General features: G+C 48.2%; 1 protein-coding gene across 1 annotated transcript in view; it reads left to right on the top strand.

Annotated features, from left to right (window-relative positions):
• Positions 1 to 8,864: 8,864 nt before the first annotated feature.
• The window catches only part of SYTL4 (synaptotagmin like 4), a 31,304-nt gene continuing 14,112 nt past the window's right edge, over positions 8,865 to 26,056 (top strand). The window contains exons 1-5 of the mRNA XM_038748237.1: positions 8,865 to 8,919; positions 17,755 to 17,905; positions 18,157 to 18,375; positions 20,132 to 20,241; positions 20,613 to 20,715. Of these exons, the coding sequence (XP_038604165.1) occupies positions 17,796 to 17,905; positions 18,157 to 18,375; positions 20,132 to 20,241; positions 20,613 to 20,715 (542 nt within the window). The 5' untranslated portion in view covers positions 8,865 to 8,919; positions 17,755 to 17,795. The remainder of the gene's footprint in view (positions 8,920 to 17,754; positions 17,906 to 18,156; positions 18,376 to 20,131; positions 20,242 to 20,612; positions 20,716 to 26,056) is intronic.

Here is a 26,056-nt window from a genome sequence, read left to right on the forward strand (position 1 = left end):
TTCATGCAAGCGTCAACTATCGCCCTTTGGGTGGTCTAACCAAAGGAACACAGACTCGGCAGCTGCATTCTCTGGTCAGGGGAAGTGGACGTTTTTGAGAGCAGAAAAGGCTGTTATTTCCTCTCAATTGTCTCAGTTGTCCCGGGCTTTAGAAAAGGAAACAATAGAGAAGAAGTGGAGAGGAGCCAGTCACAACTCACTGTGTATTGTGAAGGGCTGGAGAGAGCCATCCTTATTCACCTACTGATAAATTCAGTAATGACTCCAGTTTCCCTAGACTAAACAAACTTTCCCTTGTTCTGTCAAGGATAGGATAGACAACCCACCAGGTTCCTATCTTTATGACTCTGCCTCTCCCTCATCCCCTTAGCCATGAGCTGCCTGGGCGGTGCTTCCTGGTTCAGCAATCAATCAATCAATCAATCAATCGTCTTTATTGAGCGCTTACTATGTGCAGAGCACTGGACTAAGTGCTTGGGAAGTCCAAGTTGGCAACAGACAGAGACAGTCCCTACCCAACAGTGGGCTCACAGTCTAGAAGGGGGAGACAGAGAACAAAACCAAACATATTAACAAAATAAAATAAACAGAATAGATATGTACAAGCAAAATAAATAAATAGAGTAATAAATCTGTGCAAACATATACATATATGCAGGTGCTGTGGGGAAGGGAAGGAGGTAAGGTGGGGGGGATGGAGAGGGGGATGAGGGGGAGAGGAAGGAGGGGGCTCAGTGTGGGAAGGCCTCCTGGAGGAGGTGAGCTCTCAGGAGGGCTTCCCCTGGGAACTGGATCCCTGCTGATAACATCCTGATAACAGGGATTTTGACACTAACCAAATCATGACAAACGAAGGGTCGTGATTTAATTCAGGATCTAGGAATGCCAAGGTTTCACGTCTGGCCCGTGCGGGAATCCTTTGTGTAGCTCGGATGGGGAACCAAATGAAAGAGGAAGATGTTGTCCACCAGCGGACTTGGCATGACTGACTCCATCTTGCGCATACCAACAGTCACCCTTCATTTTGTGCAGACTGAAAGTACTCCAGTGTGTAAAGCTACATTAACCAGAGTGGCTCCACTTTGGGTTGTCCCCATCCTGTGCCGACCGTTATCTCTTGATAACATCCTGATAACAGGGATTTTGACACTAACCAAATCATGACAAATAAGGATTGTAATTTAACTCAGGGTCTAGGAATGCAAAGGTTTCACATCCGGCCCATGCGCAGGAATCCATTGTGTAGCTCTGATGAGGAAGATGTTGTCCACCAGCGGACTTGGCATGACTGACTCCATCTTGTGCATGCCAACAGTAACCCTTCATTTTGTGCAGGCCGAAAATACTCCAGTGTGTAAAGCTACATTAACCAAAGTGGCTCCACTCTGTCTGGGATGTCCCCGTCCTGTGCTGACCGCTATCTCCTGATAACATCCTGTGTGCAGAGCAGCCTGGCTCAGTGGAAAGAGCCCGGGCTTTGGAGTCAGAGGTCGTGGGTTCGAATCCCTGCTCTGCCACATGTCTGTTGTGTGACCTTGGGAAAGTCACTTAACTTCTCTGCGCCTCAGTTAACTCATCTGTAAAATGGGGATTAAGACTGTGAGCCCCACGTGGGACAACCTGATCACCTTGTATTCCCTCCCAGCGCTTAGAACAGTGCTTTGCACTTAGTAAGCGCTTAACAAATGCCATTATTATTATTATTATTATTATTATTATTATTATTATTAAACAGGAATTTTGACACTAACCAAACCATGACAAATAAAGGATTGTAATTTAAGTCAGGGTCTAGGAATGCCAAGGTTTCACGTGCGGCCCCAGTGGGAATCTTTTGTGTAGCTCGGATGGGGAACCAAATAAAAAAGGAAGAAGCAGCTGGGATCGGGGCTGCTTGCCACTCGTACCTCTCTCGGGAAGTGAACAGGTAAACAGTCAACTTTCCTCCTCTACTGCTCGATCTGAACTCATGTCTCCGAGTCATTTTTCCCATCTGCGTCACCACCTTGGGTTCTCGAGCCCTGCGGCCGATTCACACCGATTAAACCTATTTTGCACCCTACTTTTCGGTAACAGTACTCTCCCAAGTGCTTAGGACAGTGCTCTGCACTCGGTAAGTGCACAATAAATACCATTGATGGTGATGTTTTGGAGTCAGATGCTTTTGGAGTCAGAGGTCATGGGTTCAAATTCCGGCTCTGCCAACTGCCAGCTTTGGGCAAGTCACTTCACTTCTCTGCGCCTCAGTTCCCTCATCTGGAAAATGGGGATGAAGACTGTGAGCCCCCTGTGGGGCAACCTGATCACCTTGTATCTCCCCAGCGCTTTGAACAATGCTTTGCACATAGTAAGCGCTTAATAAATGCTATCATTATTATTATTATGTTCTCCCTCCCCCTTAGACTGAGACGGGGACTCTGCCCAATCTAATTACCTTCTAATAATAATAATAATAATAATGATGATGACATTTATTATGTGCTTACTCTGTGCAAAACAGTGGTCTAAGCGCTGGGTAGTAGTAGTACTCATCAGTGGCATTTATTGAGGGCTTACTGTGTGCAGAGCACTGTACTAAACACTTGGGAGAGTACGGTAGAACAATAAACAGACCCATTCCCTGCCCACAAGGCGCTTACAGTCTAGTAATGGTGTATATTACATGTGGCTCTGCCACATTCATTCATTCAATCGTATTTATTGAGCGCTTACTGTGTGCACAGCACTGTACTAAGCACTTGGGAAGGACAAGTTGGCAACATATAGTGTCGGTCCCTACCCAACAACGGGCTGCCACATGTCTGCTGTGTGACCTTGGGCAAGTCACTTCACTTCTCTAAGCCTCAGTGACCTCATCTGTAAAATGGGGATTAAGACTGTGAGCCCCCCCATGGGACAACCTGATCACATTGTAACCTCCCCAGCGCTTAGAACAGTGCTTTGCACATAGTAAGTACTTAATAAATGCCATCATCATCATAGTAAGCACTTAGTCCCCTCTCCCCTTTTTTTTAGTTTTAGATTGTCAGCCCCCTGAGTGAAAGGGACCATTTTTAATTTCCATGCATGTGTTCTTCTCCAGTCCTTACTGCACACAATAAGTGCTTAATAAATTCTACTCTCACGTTGTCAAAGCTCTCTAAAATCACATCTCCTCCAGGAAGCCTCCCCAGACTATGCTAGCATTCCCTTATCTGGCCTTTCCTCTGCTTCGCCTATTCACTTGGGGGCCTATTCTTGCAAGCTGTTTTGTTAGTGACCCCAGCCCCAAATCATAATAATAATAACGACATTTATTAAGTGCTTACTATTTGCAAAGCACTGTTCTAAGCGCTGGGGAGGTTACAAGGTGATCAGGTTGTCCCACGGGGGGCTCACAGTCTTCATCCCCATTTTCCAGATGAGGTAACGGAGGCACAGAGCAGTTAAGTGACTTGTTTGAAGTCACACAGCTGACAAATGGCAGAGCCGGGATTTGAACCCATGAACTCTGACTCCAAAGCCCCGGCTTTTTCCACTGAGCCACGCTGCTTATCACTTAGATAAACACTATTGTACTTCTAACTATAATTTATTTCAATGCCTGTCTCTCCCTCTAGCCGGTAAGCTCCTGTGAGTCTAACCAACTCTATTATATTGTCCTTTTTCCTTTCCTTTCCTTTCCTTTCCTTTCCTTTCCTTTCCTTTCCTTTCCTTTCCTATAAATACCATTAATTGATTGATTGCTCCTGCAGTACCACCGGACAATGCTCCCTCCTAAATGGCCCTGTGTGGGTGACAACATTTTTTTTGAAATCAATCAATCAATCAATCAATCGTATTTATTGAGCGCTTACTGTGTGCAGAGCACTATAGCCATGTAGCCATATATCACTTTTTTAAAGGTGATAGTGGCAAAACCCAGGAAGCCAAGTGAAATCTTCTCTTCAACTGGGTGCCTAATATTATTCTTGTTCATTCACTCATTCATTCATTCAATCAATCGTATTTATTGAGTGCTTACTGTGTGCAGAGCACTACGTATTTGCTACTCTATTTTATTTGTACATATTTATTCTATTTATTTTATTTTGTTAATATGTTTTGTTCTCTGTCTCCCCCTTCTAGACTGAGCCCGCTGTTGGGTAGGGACCATCTCTAGATGTTGCCAACTTGCACTTCCCAAGCGCTTAGTCCAGTGCTCTGCACACAGTAAGCGCTCAATAAATACGATTGAATGAATGGATATATAGTATAAAAATAGTGCAAATATATATATACCTGTATATATGTTTGTACATACTTATTACTCTATTTATTTATTTTATTTGTACATATTCTATTTATTGTATTTTGTTAATATGCTTTGTTTTGTTCTCTGTCTCCCCCTTCTAGACTGTGAGCCCGCTGTTGGGTAGGGACCATCTCTAGATGTTGCCAACTTGTACTTCCAAAGTGCTTAGTCCAGTGCTCTGCACACAGTAAGCGCTCAATAAATACAATCGAATGAATGAATATATATGTAGTATAAATATAGTGCAAACATATATACCTGTATATATGTTTGCACATACTTATTACTCTATTTTATTTGTACTTATTCTATTTATAGTATTTTGTTAATATGCTTTGTTTTGTTGTCTGTCTCCCCCTTCTAGATTGTGAGCCCGCTGTTGGGTAGGGACTGTGGATGTTGCCAACTTGTACTTCCCAAGCGCTTAGTCTAGTGCTCTGCACACAGTAAGCGCTCAATAAATATGATTGAATGAATGAATCTTCCATTCTCCCTCCTTCCCTCCCTTCCAGAGTCGGTGTCTACTGGACAGATGACCAGGTTCAAATCCCCACTGAGTTAGGGCTTCCTGGAGGAGGAGACCTTGGGACATTTCCCCACCTGCTTGTCCATTTTTCAGCATCCTCCATCTGAGAGTGAATTGTACCCTCTCAAGCGCTTAGAACAGTGCTCTGCATTCAATCTTTAGAATAATAATAATATATTATAATTATATAGAATTATAGAATTGTACCCTCTCAAGTGCTTAGAACAGTGCTCTGCATTCAATCTTTATAATAATAATATATTATAATTATAATTAATATTAATTATTATTAATAATGGTATTTGTTAAGCATTTACTTTGTGCCAGGGACTGTACTAAACGCCGGGGTGGGTACAGGCAAGTTGGGTTGGACGCAGTCCCTGTCCCACCTGGGGCTCACAGTCTCAATCCCCGTTTTACAGACGAGGGAACTGAGGCCCAGAGAAGCGAAGCGACTTGCCCAAGCCTACACAGCAGACAAGCGGTGGAGTGTGGATTAGAACCCACGACCTTCCCAGGCCCCGGCTCCATCCGCTAAGCCGTGCTGCTTCTCTAACGTGCTTATTATCTCCAGAGCACTGTACTAAGCGCTTGGGAGAGTTCGGTATAAAATAAACAGATGCATTCCCTACTCACAAAGGGCCTTACAGCAAGCACTCGATAAATACTATTGATCGACTGACTGAGGTTGGGCTGGAAGAAAAAATCAGTGGTATTTATTGAGCGCTTACTGTGAGCAGGGACATTGGGCAAATCACTTAACTTCTCTGAGCCTCAGTGACCTCATCTGTAAAATGGGGATGAAGACTGTGAGCCCCACGTGGGACAACCTGATCACCTTGTATCCCGCCAAAGCTTGGAACAGTGCTTTGCTCATAGTAAGTGCTTAACAAATACCATTATTATTATAATTATTATGTCTGCTGGGTGACCTTGGGCGAGTCGCTTCACTTCTCTAGGCCTCAGTTCCCTCATCTGTAAAATGGGGATGAAGACTGTGAGCCCCACATGGGACAACCTCATCACCTTGTATCCCCCCAGTGCTTAGAACAGTGCTTTGCACATAGTAAGCGCTTCACAAATGCCATTATTATTATTATTATTATTATTGTTCTCAGGTGGAGTCGAGATTTGAACCCACGACCTCTGACTCCCAAGCCCGGGCTCTTACTACTGAACCACGCTACTTGTCTCTGTGTGGGTGGGCGGAGGGGAGATGGCGGGTTTTTCATTCATTCATTCATTCATTCATTCAATCGTATTTATTGAGCACTTACTGTGTGCAGAGCACTGTACTAAGCGCTTGGGAAGTCCAAGTGGGCAACATATAGAGACGGTCCCTACCCAGCAGCGGGCTCACAGTCTAGAAGGGGGAGACGGACAGCAAAACAAAACATGGAGACGGGTGTCAAAATCATCAGAACAAAAGGAATTAAAGCTAAAGAGAAGCAGCGTGGCTCAGTGGGAAAGAGCCCGGGCTTTGGAGTCCGAGGTCATGGGTTCAAATTCCGACCCCGCCCCTTGTCAGCTGTGTGACTTTGGGCAAGTCGCTTCACTTCTCTGGGCCTCAGTTCCCTCATCTGGAAAATGGGGATGAAGACTGTGAGCCCCACGTGGGACAATCTGATCACCTTGTATTCTCCCCAGCGCTTAGGACAGTGCTTTGCACAGAGTAAGCGCTTAACAAATACCAAAATTATTATTATTTATTATTATTAAATGCACATCATTAACAAAATAAGCAGAACAGTAAATATTCATTCAATCGTATTTATTGAGCACTTACTATGTGCAGAGCACTGGACTAAGCGCTTGGGAAGCACAAGTCGGCAACATCTAGTGACAGTCCCTACCCAACAGCGGGCTCACAGTCTAGAAGGGGGGAGACGGACAGCAAAACAAAACATGGAGACGGGTGTCAAAATCCTCAGAACAAATGAAATTAAAAGTAGATGCACAGCATTAACAAAATAAATAGAATAGTAAATATGTACAAAGATGTACAAATATGTACAGAGAAGCAGCGTGGCACAGTGGAAAGAGCCCGGGCTTTGGAGTCAGAGGTCATGGGTTCGAATCCCTGCTCTGCCACGTGTCTGCTGTGTGACCTTGGGCAAGTCACTTCACTTCTCTGAGCCTCAGTTCCCTCATCTGTAAAATGGGGATGAAGACTGTGAGCCCCACGTGGGCCAACCTGATCACCTTGTATCCCCCCCCAGCGCTTAGAACAGTGCTTTGCACATAGTAAGCGCTTAACCAATGCCATTATTATTATTACAAGTAATAATAATACAAGTAAATTATTTTACAAGTAAAATATTATTTATATATATTGTATATAATTTACATATTTATATATTTATTATTTTACAAGTAAAATAGAGTAAGAAATCTGTACAAACATATATATGTATATATGTTTGTACATATTTATTATTCTATTTTACTTGTCCATATTTATTCTATTTATTTTATTCTGTTAATATGTTTGGTTTTGTTCCCCGTCTCCCCCTTCTAGACTGTGAGCCCGCTGTTGGATAGGGACCGTCTCTGGAGGTGGCCAACTTGGACTTCCCAAGCGCTTAGTCCAGTGCTCTGCACACAGTAGGCGCTCAATAAATACGGTTGAATGAATGAATGAGTATATAGAAGTGCTTAGTCCAGTGCTCTGCACACAGTAAGGGCTCAATAAATACGATTGAATGAATGAATATATACAAGCGCTTAGTCCAGTGCTCTGCACACAGTAAGGGCTCAATAAATACGATTGATTGAATGAATGAATGAATGAATATGTACAAGCGCTTAGTCCAGTGCTCTGCACATAGTAAGCGCTCAATAAATACGATTGAATGAATGAATATATACAAGCGCTTAGTCCAGTGCTCTGCACACAGTAAGGGCTCAATAAATACGATTGATTGAATGAATGAATGAATATGTACAAGCGCTTAGTCCAGTGCTCTGCACATAGTAAGCGCTCAATAAATACGATTGATTGAATGAATGAATATATACAAGCGCTTAGTCCAGTGCTCTGCACACAGTAAGGGCTCAATAAATACGATTGATTGAATGAATGAATGAATGAATATATACAAGTGCTTAGCCCAGTGCTCTGCACATAGTAAGCGCTCAATAAATACGATTGATTGAATGAATGAATATATACAAGCGCTTAGTCCAGTGCTCTGCACACAGTAAGGGCTCAATAAATACGATTGATTGAATGAATGAATGAATGAATGAATATATACAAGTGCTTAGTACAGTGCTCTGCACACACAGTAAGGGCTCAATAAAGACGATTGAATGAATGAATGAATGAATCTATACAAGCGCTTAGTCCAGTGCTCTGCACACAGTAAGGGCTCAATAAATACGATTGAATGAATGAACATGTACAAGCGCTTAGTCCAGTGCTCTGCACACAGTAAGGGCTCAATAAATACGGTTGAATGAATGAATGAGTATATAGAAGTGCTTAGTCCAGTGCTCTGCACACAGTAAGCGCTCAATAAAGACGATTGATTGAATGAATGAATGAATACATACAAGCGTTTAGCCCAGTGCTCTGCACACAGTAAGCGCTCAGTAAAGACGATTGAATGAATGAATGAATCTATACAAGCGCTTAGCCCAGTGCTCTGCACACAGTAAGCGCTACAATAAATACGATTGAATGAATGAATCTATACAAGCGCTGAGTCCAGTGCCCTGCACACAGTAAGCGCTCAGTACAGACGGTTGGATGAATGAATGAATCTATGGAAGCGCTGCGGGGAGGGGAAGGAGGGAAGGAGGGAAGGAGGGAAGGAGGGAAGAAGGAGGGAAGGAGGGAAGGAGGAGGGAAGGAGGGAAGGAGGGAAGGAGGGCGGGCGGGTTTTTGTGGGGTCGGGGGGGGGAGGCCGGGGCCGGTGGCGGGGGGCCTTTAAGGCGCCCCCCCCTCCCCCTCTTCCCCTGTCCCTCCCTCCAGTCCCTCCCTCCCTCCGTCCGTCCGTCCCTCCCTCCCTCCGGCCCCTCCCCGCTCCTGGGAAAAACTTTCTGCCTTTTCCGGCTCCCGGCCCGGTTCCTCTCGGCTCCCGGCTCCTCCCGGCCCGGCGGCCCATCGTCCGTCCAGGTGAGTGGCTGCCGGGGTGTCCCGGCCCCTCCGGGGCCCCTCTCCTCTGTCCTCTCCTCTCTCCTCTCCCCTCCTCTCCCCTGTCCCGTCCCGGCCCCCCATTTCCCCGGCGCCCTCCCTTTGGCTCCCCCCGCCCCCCCCCGGCCGCCCTTTCCGCCCCCTTTCTCCCCCCTGCCTTTTCCCGGAGCTCCGTCTGCCTCCGCCCCATCCTAACCCCCGTCCCATCCTAACCCCCCGCCCCATCCTAGTCCCCCGCCCCCAGCCTAACCCCCCACCCCATCTTAATCCCCCACCCTACCCTAACCCCCATTCCAACCCCCATTCCAACCCCCTTACCCCATCCTAACCCCCCGCCCCACCCTAGTGCCCCGCCCCATCCTAGTCCCCCGCCCCATCCTAGTCCCCCGCCCCATCTTAATCCTCCACCCTATTTTAACCCCTATTCCAACCCCCATTCCAACTCCCTCACCCCATCCTAACTCCCCTATCCCATCCAGCCCCCCACCCCATCCTAACCCCCCCCACCCCATCCTAACCCCCTACCCTATCCTAACCCCATCCCAACCCCCTTACCCCATCCTAACCCCCCTATCCCAGCCTAACCCCTTTACCCCAGCCTAACTCCCCTATCCCATCCAGCCCCCCCACCCCACCCTATCCTAACCCCCCACCCCATCCTAACTCTCCACCCTGTCCTAACCCCCCAGCCCATCCTAATCCCCCACCCTATCCTAACCCCTTTACCCCATCCTAATCCTTTTACCCCACCCTAACTCCCCTATCCCATCTTAACCACCACCCCCCGCCCCATCCTAATCCTCCACCCTATCCTAACCCCCATTCCACCCTAACCCCCTCACCCCACCCTAACCCCCCACCCCACCCCATCCTAATTCCCTATCCCATCCTAATCCCCGTCCCACCCTAACTGCCCCACCCCATCCTAGCCCCCCACCCCATCTCCAGAGGGAGAGTGGCGGCAGGGCCGGGGCCTGGGCCGAGGGAGCAGTAGGGTGGGTGGAGGGGAGAGGCGAGGCGAGGCCGGCCCCCGGAGCTGCAGCTCCATCCCCGATCTTGGGGTCCCCCAACTCCCCACCCCCACCCCAGGTAGCCCCCAAAGAAGGTCGCCGTGTGATCGCATCCCCTCTTGGACCTCTCGGGGCCCAGCCTGGCCCCAGCAGCCACTCCTCGGCCCCCCGCGGTAAGATAAAGCACAGAGGGGCCCTGCAGTGACCCCCCCACTCCCTGGACACTCTCACGCTGTCTAGGGACCCTAGGGTCAGAGCTGGGCCCCTGGGGCCGAGGGGTAGGGGGAGGTGGGCCCTGTCACAGGAGCTCACGACAGAGGCTTTCAAGTCTTGGTAAGAACCGTGCCATCCTTTAAAACTTCCACAGCTCTTTTGTTATTATAGTAATAATAATAACGATGGTATTTATTAAGTGCTTACTATGTGCAAAGCGCTGGGGAGGTTACAAAGTGATCCGGTTGTCCCATGGGGTCTTCATCCCCATTTTACAGATGAGGGAACTGAGGCCCAGAGAAGTGAAGTGACTTGCCCAAAGCCACACAGCTGACAGTTGGCGGAGCTGGGATTTGCACCCACGACCTTTGACTCCAAAGCCCGCGCTCTTTCCATTGAGCCACGCTGCTTCTCGTGGTAGTTGTTAAGCGCTTACTTTGTGAGCCCACTGTTGGGTAGGGACCATCTCTATATGTTGCCAACTCGGACTTCCCAAGCGCTTAGTCCAGTGCTCTGCACACAGTAAGCGCTCAATAAATACGATTGATTGATTGCTATGCACCAGAGTGGATACAGGTCATCAGGGTTGTCCCACCTGGGGCTCACGGTCTTAATCCCCATTTTGCAGATATGGGGTAACTGAGGCACAGAGAAGCGATGTGGCTTGCCCAAGGTCACACAGCAGACAAGTGGCGAAGTCAGGATTAGAACCCACGACCTCTGACTCCCAAGCCCGGGCTCCTTGCACTAGGAACCCAGCTTACTTGTGGAGGAGACTTCAAGGTGCAAATGGGTGGGGCTGGGGGATGTAGAAAGCTGACTAGGCGAAAGGTACTTTTCCGAACAATTAATAGAGTGTGAGACGCCCAATAGGTCATCGTCATCATCCGTGGTATTTATTGAGTGCTTACTGTGTGCAGAGCACTGTACAAAGCACTTGCGGGAGGGTACGGTACAACAGATGTGGCAGATACATTCCCTGGCCACAGTGAGCTTACAGTCCCCAAGACTCAATATTCATTTATTCAATCGATCGTATTAAGCGCTTACTGTGTGCAGAGCACTGTGCTAAGCGCTTGGGAAAGAACAATGCAGCAATGAAGAGAGACAGTCCCTGCCCACAACGAGCTCACAGTCTAGAGGGGAGGAGACAGACATGAATACAAATAAATAAAACGACAGATCGATACTTCAGTGCCGTGGGGCTGGGAGGGGAGAGGTGAACAAGTCAGGGCCACGATGCAGAGGGAATGGGAAATGAGGAAAAGTGGGGCTTAGTCTGGGAAGGCCTCTTGGAGGAGATGGGCCTTCAATAAGGCTTCATTGTTCAATAAATACCGTAGCATTGCTAGCCAGACTCTCCATTTCACCCGATCACCTCAAGCAGGCAAGCGCTTTGCTGATCAAACTGTGTTTTTTTTTTTTGATGGCATTTATTAAGTGCTTACTATGTGCAAAGCACTGTTCTAAGCGCCGGGGAAGTTACAAGGCGATCAGGTTGTCCCTCAGGGGGCTCACAGTCTTCATCCCCATTTTACAGATGAGGTAACTGAGGCACAGAGAAGTGAAGTGACTTGCCCAAAGTCACACAGCTGACAATTGGCAGAGCCGGGATTTGAACCCATGACCTCTGACTTCAAAGCCCGGGCTCTTTCCGCTGAGCCACGCTGCTTCTCTTTTAAATTGTCCGTGTTGAGGCTGGCCGGGATCATCCGCTTTCTGCTGTTCGCAGACGTCGAATGAGGTGGTTGTGGCCACTTGCTGTACGCCGTGACTGCTTGAGAAGTAATTGACCCTCTATGGGCAACTTTTCTCCCACGAACAGTGCCGCTGGAGATCCCCAGGGACCCGAGGGGGCTGATGGATGCAGTAAGCGCTCAATAAATACCACTGATCGATTGGTTTGGGAACCAGTACTGTCCTTCCCATTCTCCACCCCTTTCCCCTCAGGTGCCAGCCCACCGTTGGGTAGGGACCGTCTCTGTGTGTTGCCGACTTGGACTTCCTAAGCGCTTAGTACAGTGCTCTGCACCCAGTAAGCGCTCAATAAATACGATTGAATGAATGAATCTCCCTCCAGGCCAAGCCAAGCGTGCCAGACCCATTCTGGGCAGCTGGTTTTCCAGCCCGGAGGGAGCAGCGGAAGCGTCCACGGCCCGCCCGGCTCCCGCTTGGTCCGTCTCTAAAAGGGGCAAACGGATCCTTGGAGTATCTGCTCCTCGGAGGGGGATGGAGGAGCAGCGTGGCTCAGTGGAAAGAGCCCGGGCTTGAGAGTCAGAGGTCATGGGTTCTAATCCTGGCTCCGCCACTTATCAGCTGTGTGACTTTGGCCAAGTCACTTAGCCTCTCTGTGCCTCAGTTCCCTCATCTTTTAAAAGGGGACTGTGAGCCCCACGTGGATTACCTGATTACCTTGTATCTGCCCCAGCGCTTAGGACAGTGCTTGGCACATAGTAAGCGCTTAACAAATACCATTGTTGTTGTTATCCCATCGATGAGGACTGAAGCACCACAATTGCCCCTTCCCTCTTTGTCAAGCTAAATCGAATGCAGGGAATAATAATAATAATAATAATAATAATAATGGCATTTATTAAGCACTTACTATGTGCAAAGCACTGTTCTAAGCGCTGGGGAGGTTACAGGGTGATCAGGTTGTCCCATTGGGGGCTCACAGTCTTAATCCCCATTTTACAGATGAGGGCACTGAGGCCCAGAGAAGTTAAGTGACTTGCCCAAAGTCACACAGCTGACAAGCGGAGGAGGCGGGATTTGAACCCATGACCTCTGACTCCAAAGCCCGGGCTCTTTCCACTGAGCCACGCTGCTTCTCGGCATTTATTAAGCGCTTATTGTGTGCAAAGCACTGTTCTGAGCTCTTGTGAGAGTACCGTATAACAACAAACAGACCCATTCCTGCCCACAGTGAGCTCACAGTCTAGAGGGGGAGACAGCCATTAATATAAATAAATATAGATAAATACATAATGTGCTGTGGGGATGGGAGGGAGCATGAATGAAGGAGCAAGTAAGAGCAGCACAAAAGGGAGTGAGAGGAGGACTTAGGGAAGGCTTCTTGATTGAAATAATAATTATCGTATTTGTTAAGCGCTTACTATGTGCCGAGCGCTGGTCTGAGCACTGAAATGGAAGGGCTGGGATTAGAATCCAGGTTCCCGACTCTCTGTTAGACCACTCTGCTTTTGGAGGGAGTGGGCAATCTCTCACTGAGGGGACCACAGGGACTCTAAGGCCTAGCTTGGCCAGTTCATCCCCAAGGCCTCAAGAATCAGCCGAAATCTTGTGTCCTTCCTCTCCCTCTCCTTTCCCATCTCGTGTTATTATGCACCTTTCCCTTGCGATTCTCAAGCACTTAATACAGTGCTTTGCGCAGGGCGCTCGGTAAACCGATTAAATGAATAATGGAAACTCGGATCCAGTTGGAAGCTTGGGCGGCCTGGAATTCCAAGTGTTGACCAGATCCCCAAACCGGAGTTTCTTAATGGCAGGAAGCGGGTGGGCTAGAGGTCTTGCTTCCTACCGAACACTTGGCAGGCTAATCCGGAGCCTGGAGAAAACCCGCTGTGAAACCTGGGAACTGAGCAGCTGCTTGTGGGAAATAGCCAAGGAAAGCGGGCCCCTTCCTCCTGAGTGTCCCGTATTACCGGGAGTGAGACGGACACGTAGCTACAAATTCCATTTCATTCATTCGTTCACTCCGTCGTATTTATTGAGCCCTTACTGTCTGTAGAGCACTGTACTAAGTGCTTGGGAGAGGACAGTGCAACATTCACTGCCCGCAACAAGCTCACGGTCTAGAATGGGGGAGACAGTCATCAGTACAAATAAATAAGTTACAGATAAGGACATCATAATAATGATAGCATTTATTAAGCACTTACTATGTGCAAAGCGCTGTTCTAAGCGCTGGGGAGGTTACAAGACGATCAGGTTGTCCCACGGGGGGCTCACAGACTTAATCCCCATTTTCCAGATGAGGTAACTGAGGCGCAGAGAAGTGAAGCGACTTGCCCAAAGTCACACAGCTGACAAGTGGCAGAGCCGGGATTCGAACCCATGTCCTCTGACTCCAAAGCCCGGGCTCTTTCCACTGAGCCACGCTGCTTCACCTCACTCCCGGCATAAGTGCTGTGGGTCGCGGGGGGCAGTTGGGTTGAGAACTGACTCAGTTCTTGTGTGGCTCAGTGGAAAGAGCCCGGGCTTTGGAGTCAGAGGTCACGGGTTCAAATCCCAGCTCTGCCAGTTGTCAGCTGTGTGACTTTGGGCAAGTCACTTCACTTCTCCGTGCCTCAGTTACCTCATCTGTAAAATGGGGATTAATACTGTTGAGCCCCACGTGGGACAACCTGATCACCTTGTAACCTCCGCAGCGCTTAGAACAGTGCTTTGCACATAGTAAGTGCTTAATAAATGCCATCATCATCATTATTATTATTATTATTATTATTATTGCCCATCTTCCCCAGGCACTTCCTGGGGTGGCTCCATGTAACCAGGGATTGTAGAATGAAGGACAAGGTGCCCAGACCCTGCCAGCAGCTCTTTACCAAGTACATGAGTCATGTAGATGTGTCTGAAATCAATCAATCAATAGTATTTATTGAGCACTTACTGTGTGCAGAGCACTGTATTAAGCATTTGGGAGAGAACAGTACAACAGAGTTGGTAGACACGTTCCCTGGCCACAATGAACTTACAGTCTAGAGGATCCAAGCAACAAATTCAATCAGGAATTGGGAAGCAGCGTGGCTTAGTGCCAAGAGCATGGGTGTGGAAGTTAGAGGACATGGGTTCTAATCCCGGCTCCTCCCCTTGTCTGCTGGGTGACTTTGGGCAAGTCATCTTACTTCTCTGTGCCTCAGTTACCTCGTCTGTAAAATGGGGATTAAGACTGTGAGCCCCATGTGGGACAACCTGATTACCTTGTGTCTACCCCAGTGTCTAAAACGGTGGTTGGCACATAGTAAGCGTTTAACAAATACCATAATTATTATTATTATCATGTTTATTGAGTGCTTATTGTGTGAAGAGCACTGTACTAAGCACTAAGAGTTGGAAGAAACATCCCCCCTCCTCCCCTCCCATAACGAGCACTGTGGTCAATCAGTGAAGCAGCATGGCTTAGTGGAAAGAGCCCGGGCTTGGGGCTCAGAGGTAGTGGGTTCTAATCCCTCCTCTGCCACTTGTCAGCTGTGTGACTTTGGGTAAGTCACTTGACTTCTCTGGGCCTCAGTATTTACCGCATCTGTAAAATGGGGCTGAAGCCTGTGAGCCCCACGTGGGACAACCTGATTACCTTGTATCTACCCCAGCGCATTGAACAGTGCTTGGCACATAGTAAGCACTTAGCCCATATCACTATTTGTACTTTCCAAGCGCTTTGTACAGTGCAGTGCACACAGTAAGCGCTCAATAAATACGATTGAATGAATGGTCTGAAGGGTTCCTAGGAGCAGCACGTATGTGTTAGACCTGGTGGGATTATAAGGAAGGGAAAACACGGAAAGAGGATAAGAAAATGCCTGTCCGATGCTTGGACCCCTGGAAGTAGGAGAGGCGGTCGACAGTCCACCCTCGGATTTTACGGTCTGATGGGACATCAGCTGAGGGATCATCGTCATCATCAGTTGTGTTTATTAAGCGCTCTCTGTGTGAAGAGCACTGTACTAAACGCTTGGGAGAGTCCAGTGCATCAGAGTTGGTAGACATGCTTCCTGCCCACGACAAACTTGTCATCCATCCGTCAATGGGATTCATTCATTCATTCACTCGATCATATTTATTGAGCGCTTACTGTATGGAGAGCACTGTACTAAGCACTCGGGAAGTACAAGTTGGCAACGTATAGAGACGGTCCCTACCCAACAGCGGGCTCACAGTCTAGAAGGGGGAGACAGACAACAAAACAAAACATAGTAACAAAATAAAATAAATAGAATAAATATGTACAAATAAAATAAATAGAGTAATAAATCCGTACAAACATATATACAGGGATGGTCTGAGGAGCTTGTAGGAACGCCACTGTGTGTGTTAGACCTGGCGGGATGCCTGCGCTTCCCCCCGGAGACAAGTGTGGAGGAAGGGAAAACACTTAAAGAGGATTAGAAAACGCCCGTCGGGTGCTTGGACCCGTGGAAGCAGGGGATGCAGTCGACTTCCCGCCCTCAATCAATCAATCAATCATATTTATTGAGCGCTTATTCTGTGAAGAGCAGTGTACTAAGCGCTTGGGAAGTCCAAGTTGGCAACATATAGAGACAGTCCCTACCCAACAGTGGGCTTCGGATCTTATTGTCTTATTGTTTTTTTTTGATGTGGAGGTGGAAGTTCTTGAGGACTGGGAAAACATAGCCTGAGCATTCCTGTAGAAAAATTATCTGTGCAGAAGAGTGAACTATCGACTGTCTGACGTCAAGATAGCATCAGCTGAGGAATCATCGTCATCACCAGTGGTGTTTATTGAGTGCTTACTGTATGCAGAGCACTGCGCTACACGCTTGGGAGAGGACAAGACAGCAGCGTTGGCGGATGTGTTCCCTGCTTACAATGAGCTTACAGTCCAGAGGTTATATGGTAGATAAAAGTCTGGGAGACTAGATAAAAATACCAAGTGTAAGTGGAAAAATCAGTGACTGTGAAGAGTTGGTACATCAGGTGTTGCCTGTGGGCTGAGGGCATGGTGTGTCTGGAGCCAGGGGTGGGCATGGGGCAGTGGGGGGACAAGAGTCTTAGTCTGATATTTATTGAGCGCTTACTGTATGCACAGCAGTGTACTAAGCGATTGGGAGAGTACAATATAACAATAAACAGGCACAGTCCCTGCCCACAATGAGCTTACCGTCTTTGTGGGGGGGAAGACATTAATATAAATAAATAAAATTACAGCTATGTACAGAAGTGCTGTGGGGTGGGGAGGGGGATGAATAAAGGGAGGGAGCAAGTCAAGGGGACAGAAGGGACTGGGAGAAGAGGACAGGAAGACTTAATCAGGGAAGGCCTCTTGGAGGAGATGGGCCTTCAATAAGGCTTTGTGAAGCCGGGGAGAGTAATTGTCGGATAGGAAGAGGGAGGGGGTTCCAGGCCAGAGGCAGTTCGTGAGTGAGAGGTCAGCGGCGAGATAGACGAGATTAAGGTACAGTAGAAGGTTGGCATTAGGAGCGAAGTGATGGGTCTGGGTTGTAGTAGGAGAGTAGTGAGGTGAGGTAAGAATGGACAAGGTGATGGAGTGCTTTCAAGCTGATGGTGAGGAGTTTCTGTTTGATGTGGAGGTGGATGGAGTGGGGAAATATGGCCTGAACATTCTTGTAGAAAAATGATCTGTGCAGCAGAGGGAAGTATTGACTGGAGTGGGGCTCTTTATACAGACCTGACTGAAAACTGGGTGTCAGTGACACCATTATTATTGCAATCATTACTATTATTATTATCACGGCGATGCCCCCGTGATCGGGAAATCACTCGTCCCCGTCGGCGGTGAACTGTCTGCCTGGAAGGGGCCCAGTGTGGGTGCCTGGAAAGGTCTAGCGTCTGTGGCTTTGCTACACACTGGGCTCTGGACCTGCTCCCCCAGGACGTCGGGAAGCGGGAGCCCGGGACCCGAGGGAGCGCACCATGTCCGAGGCCGTCGACCTGTCCTTCCTGTCGGAGGCGGAGCGGGATTTGATCCTGCGGGTCCTGCAGCGCGATGATGAGCTCCGGAAAGCTGAGGAGAGGAGGATCAGGTACCGGAGGCGCGAGAGGCTGGGGTGGGCGTCCGGGGCCCCTCCTGACGGGAGGCCGGAGGGGGCCGGAATAAGCCATACCTGATGTCTGCACCCCTAGGGACCCCCCGCCCCCACTTCGACCCTCCCTCCTTTGTCCCCCTGCCCCTTGGACCACTCTCCCGCCCAACCCACTGCCCTGCCCTGCCCGCGGCTCTCCCCGCCCCCCGCCCCTGACTGCAGCGGGGTGCCTCTCTGCGTCCGTCGAGCAGGCGGCTGAAGAACGAGCTGCTGGAGATCCGGAGGAAGGGGGCGAAGCGCAGTAGCCAGCGGTACAGCGAGCGGACGTGTGCCCGCTGCCTGCAGAGCCTGGGGAGAGTCGCCGCCAAGACCAGCACGTGCCGGGGCTGCAACCACCTGGTGTGCCGAGACTGCCGGGCGGCGGGCGGCCCTGATGGGGCCTGGCGGTGCAGGGTGTGCGCTAAGGAGGCGTGAGTAGCCGCGGGTGGGGGCTGGGACCCCTAGCCGGGGGAGGCCCGCATGCCCAGGTGGTCCCACGGGGACCCAGTTGGCGGGCGCGGGGTGATTCGAAACAACCTTGACCGTGTGGATGGAGAATCCACAGAGAAGCAGCGTGGCTCAGTGGAAAGAGCCCGGGCTTTGGAGTCCGATTTCAAATCCCGGCTCTGCCAATTGTCAGCTGGGTGACTTTGGTCAAGTCGCTTCACTTCTCTGGGCCTCAGTTACCCCGTCTGGAAAATGGGGATGAAGACTGTGAGCCCCCCCGTGGTACAACCTGATCACCTTGTAGCCTCCCCAGCGCTTAGAACAGTGCTTGGCACATAGTAAGCGCTTAATAAATGCCATTATTATTATTATTATTATTAAAATCAGCGGAGTGAGCGTACTCGTAATCGCGGTGCTTAAGCGCTTACAATGCACCAGACACTGTGCTAAGTGTTGGTGCAGATTCCAGGTAGATCAGAAAATCCCTGGGGTCTCGTGGTCTAAGGGAAGCTTGGGAGAATAGGTATCTCATCCCCCCTTTTACAGATGGGGAAACTGAGGAACAGAGAAGTTAAGTAACCTGAGGTCTTTCCCCTAGACCACGCTGCCTTTCAAAGCCCGTTGTTGGGTGGAGATTGTCTCTACCTGTTGCCGAATTGTACCTTCCAAGTGCTTAGTACAGTGCTCTGCACACAGTAAGCGCTCGATGAATACGATTGAATGAAAGAATGAATCCTCTTCCTCCCTGCAGACATTCGCAGCCTCCACCAGTTGACAGGGCGGCGCTTACTGTGTGTTAGACACTGTACTAAGCGCTGGGGTAGGTACGAGATAATCAGTTTGAACGCAATCTACATCCCACATAATAATAATAATAATAATAATAATGTTGGTATTTGTTAAGTGCTTACTATGTGCCAAGCACTGTTCTAAACACCGGGGAAGATACAGCGTAACCGGGTTGTCCCATTTGGGGCTCACAGTCTTAATCCCTATTTTCCAGATGAGGTAACTGAGGCACAGAGAGGTTAAGTGGCTTGCCCAGGATCACACAGCAGACAGTTGGTGGAGCTGGGATTAGAACCCACGTCCTCTGACTCCCAAGCCCATGCTCTTTCCACTAAGCCAGGAACTGAGGCAAGTTAAGTGACTTGCCTAGGGTCACACAGCAGACCATATTTATTCTACTTATTTTATTCTGTTAATACGTTTTGTTTTGTTGTCTGTCTCCCCCTTCTAGACTGTGAGCCCGTTGTTGGGTAGGGACCGTCTCCATATGTTGCCGACTTGTACTTCCCAAGGGCTTAGTACAGTGCTCTGCAATCAATCAATCAATCAATCAATCATATTTATTGAGCGCTTACTGTGTGCGCCCAATACGCACTCAATTCAATATGATTGAATGAATGAATGAATGGTCCTGGGATTAGAACCTTAGTCCTCTGACTTCCAGGTTCTTGCTGTCCTCAGTAGCCACGCTGCTTACTTAGCACCTTCTGTGGGCAGAGCATTCAGCACTTAGTACAGTGCCTGGTACATAGTAAGCACTAAACAAATACCATTATTATTATCACTAAAGTGCTTGGAAGAGTTCCAGGGAGTTACGGACCTGCTGTCTGTCCTCACGAAGCCTACTATCTAGGCAGCAGTTTTGAAAAGTCCTAGACCAGGTTGCCTTTTGTTGGTCGACTTTGAGAAGAGAAACCCCAGACCTCCCTGTGACCCTTCTTACCCACTCAGAGAGCTGAAGAAGACGACTGGAGACTGGTTTTATGACCAGAAGGTGAACCGCTTTGCTGACCATGTGGGGAGTGACCTAGTGCGAATGTCCCTGCGTCGGAAGTCTCCAGGTAGGAGGTGATGGGGGTAGATGATAGGGGGGTGTCTGCGGAATCAACCTCGGAGTCCCAGCCTCGAGTTTAAGCCCTCTGGACTTGGGGTGGGAGTGGCTGGAAGCCTCGCAGCTCTGCCCGCTGGAACGAGGTGAAGGCCTGCTCACCTTCACCTTTCGGAGCATCTCCTGAAAGGGGCTGGTGTCAGGGTGGAAGTGCTGTTTTGGGACCATTGGGGTCCCTGGGCCCCCGAGCCAGCCTCCACCACGCTCTGAAAAATGGAGGGAGGAACAGTGGTGTAGGACCATCTAGGTTATCAGCCTATGTGTGTGCGCACATCTTTTATAAATGATTTTCCCTTTCCTCTGAATTGATTTTTTTTTTTTTAGCCAGTAAAAGGGAGACAGTGGGACAGTGTCTCCTGCAGCAGTCCCAGATGGGAGACCCCCGAGCTGGCCGGAAGAGCCCCCAGGAGCGACCGAAAGGGCTCCGGTAAGAGCCAGATTCTTGCCTTGGCCACTCTTCTCCCCAGTCCTGCAGCTCACAAACGGAACCGTTTTGAGGGTCAATGTCAGAGGAAATGCCGGGGTCCTGGAGGTGCTGTACTTTCTGACTCACCCTTCCCGGCCCTCCAGGGAGAAGCCCAGCTTCTCACAACTCCAGCTTGTGCTTCCCAAGCGCTTAGTACAGTGCTCCGCACACAGTAAGCGCTCAGTAAATTCGATTGAATGAATGAATGAACTCCCCAGGGCCTGGGCCAGGACCTGGGCTAGGCCTGGTCCAGGTAGAGGAAAAGAATAAGAGGCTATGTACTTAGCCTGCTGAGAACTGGGGGTGCCAGATGATGAGTGTAAAGGCGTTGGCTGGCTGGCGGCTGGCTCATCTCCCACCTAAAAGTTCTGTCCGAACTACGGAGAAGCAGTGTGGCCTAGTGGGTAGATCCCAGGGCCGGGAGTCAGAAGGACCTGGGTGCCAATCCTGGCTCCGCCACTTGTCTGCTGTGGAACCTTGGACAAGTCACTTAACTTCTCTGCGCCTCCGTTACCTCATCTATAAAATAATAATAATGGCATTTATTAAGCGCTTACTACGTGCAAAGCACTGTTCTAAGCGCTGGGGACATATCTATGCATATATATTTTGTACATATCTATTCTATTTATTTTATTTTGTTAGTATGTTTGGTTTTGTTCTCTGTCTCCCCCTTTTAGACTGTGAGCCCACTGTTGGGTAGGGACCGTCTCTATATGTTGCCAATTTGTACTTCCCAAGCGCTTAGTACAGTGCTGTGCACATAGTAAGCGCTCAATAAATACAATTGATGATTGATGATGGGGAGGTTACAAGGTGATCAGGTTGTCCCACAGCGGGGCTCCCAGTCTTCATCCCTGTTTTACAGATGAGGTAACTGAGGCCCAGAGAAGCGAAGTGACTTGCCCAAAGTCACACAGCTGACAATCAGAGGAGCTGGGATTTGAACCCACGACCTGTGACTCCAAAGCCCGGGCTCTTTCCATTGAGCCACGCTGCTTCTCTAAAATGAGGATTAAGTCTGTGAGCCCCATGGGGGACCTGGTCTGTGTCCAACCTGATTACCTTATATCTACCAGCGCTTAGAACAGTGCCCGACACGTAAGTAAGCGCTTAACAAATAGCATTAAAAAAAAACAAAAGAAGCAGCAAACCCCCTCCCCATCTGTCCTTGTTTGAGAGGTAACCCCCTTTGGATAAACTCCTCCCCACAGCCTGATTGCGTTTGCTATCTTGAGGGCTGAATCCGGAGATTAAAAAAAAAAAACTTTGGTTTTTTGGAAGAGAAGGGAACAGGGATTGGTAACAGAATAGAAAACCGGGAGCGAGATCAAGTGCTGTCCTGCTTGTCTCCCTCTCCACGAATTAATTAATTAATTAATTAATTCATTCATTCAATCGTATTTATTGAGCGCTTACTGTGTGCAGAGCACTTGGGAAGTCGAAGTTGGCAACATGTAGAGACGGTCCCTACCCTACAGTGGGCCCAGTCTAGAAGGGGGAGACAGAGAACAAAACAAAACATGTTAACATTCATTCATTCATGCAATCATATTTATTGAGCGCTTACTGTGTGCAGAGCACTGTACTAAGCGCTTGGGAAGTACAAGTTGGCAACATATAGAGACATCCCTAATAATAATAATACTAATACTAATACTAATAATAGGCATTTGTTAAGCACTATGTGCAAAGCACTGTTCTAAGCGCTGGGGAGGATACAGGGTGATCAGGTTGTGCCACGTGGGGCTCACAGTCTTAGTCCCCATTTTACAGATGAGGTAACTGAGGCCCAGAGAAGTTAAGTGACTTGCCCAAGGTCATACAGCAGACATGTGGTGGAGTCGGGATTCGAACCCATGACCTCTGACTCCAAAGCTCAGGCTCTTTCCACTGAGCCACGCTGCTTCTCTACCTACCTGCTTCTCTCTTCCCTACCCAACAGTGGGCTCACAGTCTAGAAGGGGGAGACAGACAACAAAACAAAACATGTTAATATTCATTCATTCATTCAATCGTATTTATTAAGCGCTTACTGTGTGCAGAGCACTGTACTAAGCGCTTGGGAAGTCCAAGTTGGCAACATATAGAGACAGTCCCTCTCCTACAGTGGGCTCACAGTCTAGAAGGGGGAGACAGAGAACAAAACAAAACATGTTAACAAAATAAAATAAAGAGAATAAATATGTACAAATAAAATAAATAAATAAATAGAATAATAAATACGTACAAACATATATACAGTATACATACACTAATGGCTGTCACCTCTCCCTGCACCAGTTGGTCGTGTGACACTGTCTTTAGGACTTTATGAAATCTCAGCCACAGACCCCTGTAAGAGTCAGGCTACAGCGAGAGGTGTGGTGTCGTGGATGCCGGGGAAACAACGGGGATTTCTACAAACGGCTTCCTTTGTTCCCTTTGTTTGACTGTGTTCCCCTCCCTAAATTGCTCTGACTCTCTTCAGGAAACCTAGGGGGCTTTCTGGCCCAAAGGGCAAAACTCAGGCTTCCACCGACACATTCCGGAGAGAAATAAGGCCAAGGTGCACTTTGGTGGCTCGGTTCAAAGTCGTCCTCACAGTCTTCATCCCTATTTTACAGATGAGGGAACTGAGGCCCAGAGAAGTGAGGGAACTGAGGCCCAGAGAAGTGAAGTGACTTGCCCAAAGTCACACAGCTGACAATTGGCGGAGCCGGGATTTGAACCCATGACCTCTGACTCCAAAGCCCACGCTCTTTCCACTGAACCATGCTACTTTTCTGGGCCTCAGTTCCCTCATCTGGAAAATGGGGATTGGGACTGTGAGCCCCCCGTGGGACAACCGGATCACTCTGTAGCCTTCCCAGCGCTTAGAACAGTGCTTTGCACATAGTGAGCGCTTAATAATTGCCATCGTTATTATTATTATTATTATGTGTATGTTTGTACATATTTATTGCTCTAGTTATTTTACTTGTACATATTTACTATTCTATTTATTTTATTTTGTTAATATGTTTTGTTTTGTTGTCTGTCTCCCCCTTCTAGACTGTGAGCCCGCTGTTGGGTAGGGACCGTCTCTATATGTTGCCAACTTGTACTTCCCAAGCGCTTAGCGCAGTGCTCTGCACACAGTAAGCGCTCAATAAATACGATTGATTGATTGATTGGTTATTTGGGGATTTGAGGTGACTGGGGTCACACAGGCCTGAAGCCCTGTTCTTTTCCTAGGGTGGCTCTGAGACGAGAATTGAGAGCTAGCTATTCTGAAAGTCCTCCCCTAGAGAAGAAAGTTCTGCCTGGGGTGGGAGCAGGGGGGTGCAGAAGGTACCCCCACTCTCCCAAGCATTTTTACCTTTATGTTGCTGAACAGTGCTTTGCACATAGTAAGCGCTTAATAAATGTCATTATTATTATTATTATTATTATTATTATAATACCTTCCCAGAATTATTTTCCCCATTCCCCCAAGCATTTTTACCTTTACGTTGCTTATACCTTCCCAGAATTATTTTCAAAACCTACTGTGAGCCCCCCGTGGGACAACCTGATCACCTTGTAACCTCCCCAGCGCTTAGAACGGTGCTTTGCACATAGGAAGCGCTTAATAAATGCCATCATTATTTATTATTATTATAACCCAGTTGGGCCACTGAGCAGAGGAGGAGGTGCCTAGGCATGACATAAGACTTAGAACAGTGCTTTGCACATAGTAAGTGCTTAATAAATGCCATTATTATTAGAAGACTTCCCCTTCCTCCTGTAGGGAGAGGGAGAGAGAGAGGGACAGAGAGAGACAGACAGACACACTTACAGTCACTGACGACTTTGGCCTGGCTTAGGCTTTTCACATTTGAAACTTCCATTGCTGACTTGCTCCTAAACTTGGGCGAATAATAATAGTAATAACTGTGGGATTTGTTAAGCACTTACTATAATCAATCAATCAATCAATCATTTATTGAGCGCTTGCTGTGTGCAGAGCACTGTACTAAGCGCTTGGGAAGTACAAGTCGGCAACATATAGAGACAGTCCCTACCCAACAGTGGGCTCACACAGTCTAGAAGGGGGAGACAGAGAACGAAACCAAGCATATTAACAAAATAAAATAAATAGAATAGATATGTACAAGTCAAATAAATACTTAAATAAATAAATAAATAATCAATCAATCAATCAATAAATCAAAACAATCAGGCCAGACCTGCTTGAGAAGCAGCATGGCTTAGTGGAAAGAGCACAGGCTTGGGAATCAGAGGTCATGGTTCTATTCCCAGCTCCACCACTTATCAGCTGTGTGACTTTAACCTCTCTGTGCCTCAGTTACCTCATCTGTAAAATGGGGATTAAGACTGTGAGATTACCTGGGATCTACCCCAGCCCTTAGAACAGTGCTTGGCACATGGTAAGTGCTTACCAAATACTATTATTATTATTATTATTATTAGTCCCAGTTCCACATGGGGCACCCAGTCTGAGGGGAAGAGCTCCTCTCTAGGCAGTAAGCTCTGTAGACAGGGGTCCTATTTACCAACTCTGTCGTATTGTGCTCTCCTACATGCTTAGTAGAGCGCTTATAGATGTATCTGCGTGGCTCAGTGGAAAGAGCCCGGGCTTTGGAGTCAGAGGTCATGGGTTCAAATGTCGGCTCCGCCAATTGTCAGCCGTGTGACTTTGGGCAAGTCACTTAACTTCTCTGTGCCTCAGTTACCTCATCTGTAAAATGGGGATTAAAATTGTGAGCCCCACATGGAGCAACATGATCACCTTGTATCCTCCCCAATGCTTAGAACAGTGCTTTGCACATAGTAAGCGCTTAATAAATACCAAAATTATTATTATCATTATTTATATTAATGTCTGTCTCCCCCTCTAGACTGTAAACTCGTTGTATGCAGGGAATGAGTCTGTTATATTGTTGCATTGTATTCTAGAAGAGAAGCAGCGTGGCTCAGTGGAAAGAGCCCGGGCTTTGGAGTCAGAGGGCATGGGTTCAAATCCCAGCTCCGCCAATTGTCAGCTGTGTGACTTTGGGCAAGTCTCTTCACTTCTCTGGGCCTCAGTTCCCTCATCTGTAAAGTGGAGATTAAGATTGTGAGCCCCAAGTGGGACAATCTGATCGCCTTGTATCCCCCCCAGCGCTTAGAACAGTGCTTTGCACATAGTAAGCGCTGAAAAAATACCATCCTCCTCCTCCTCATCATCATCCCAAGCATTTAATACTGTGCTCTGCACACAGTGTGTGCTCAGTAAATATGACTGACTGCTCTGCAGAGTAAGCACTCAATGAATACATGACAGATATTTCAGTCCAAT

Source organism: Tachyglossus aculeatus, chromosome 6, assembly GCF_015852505.1.
Source record: "Tachyglossus aculeatus isolate mTacAcu1 chromosome 6, mTacAcu1.pri, whole genome shotgun sequence".
In the NCBI taxonomy this organism is placed as follows: Eukaryota; Metazoa; Chordata; class Mammalia; order Monotremata; family Tachyglossidae; genus Tachyglossus; species Tachyglossus aculeatus.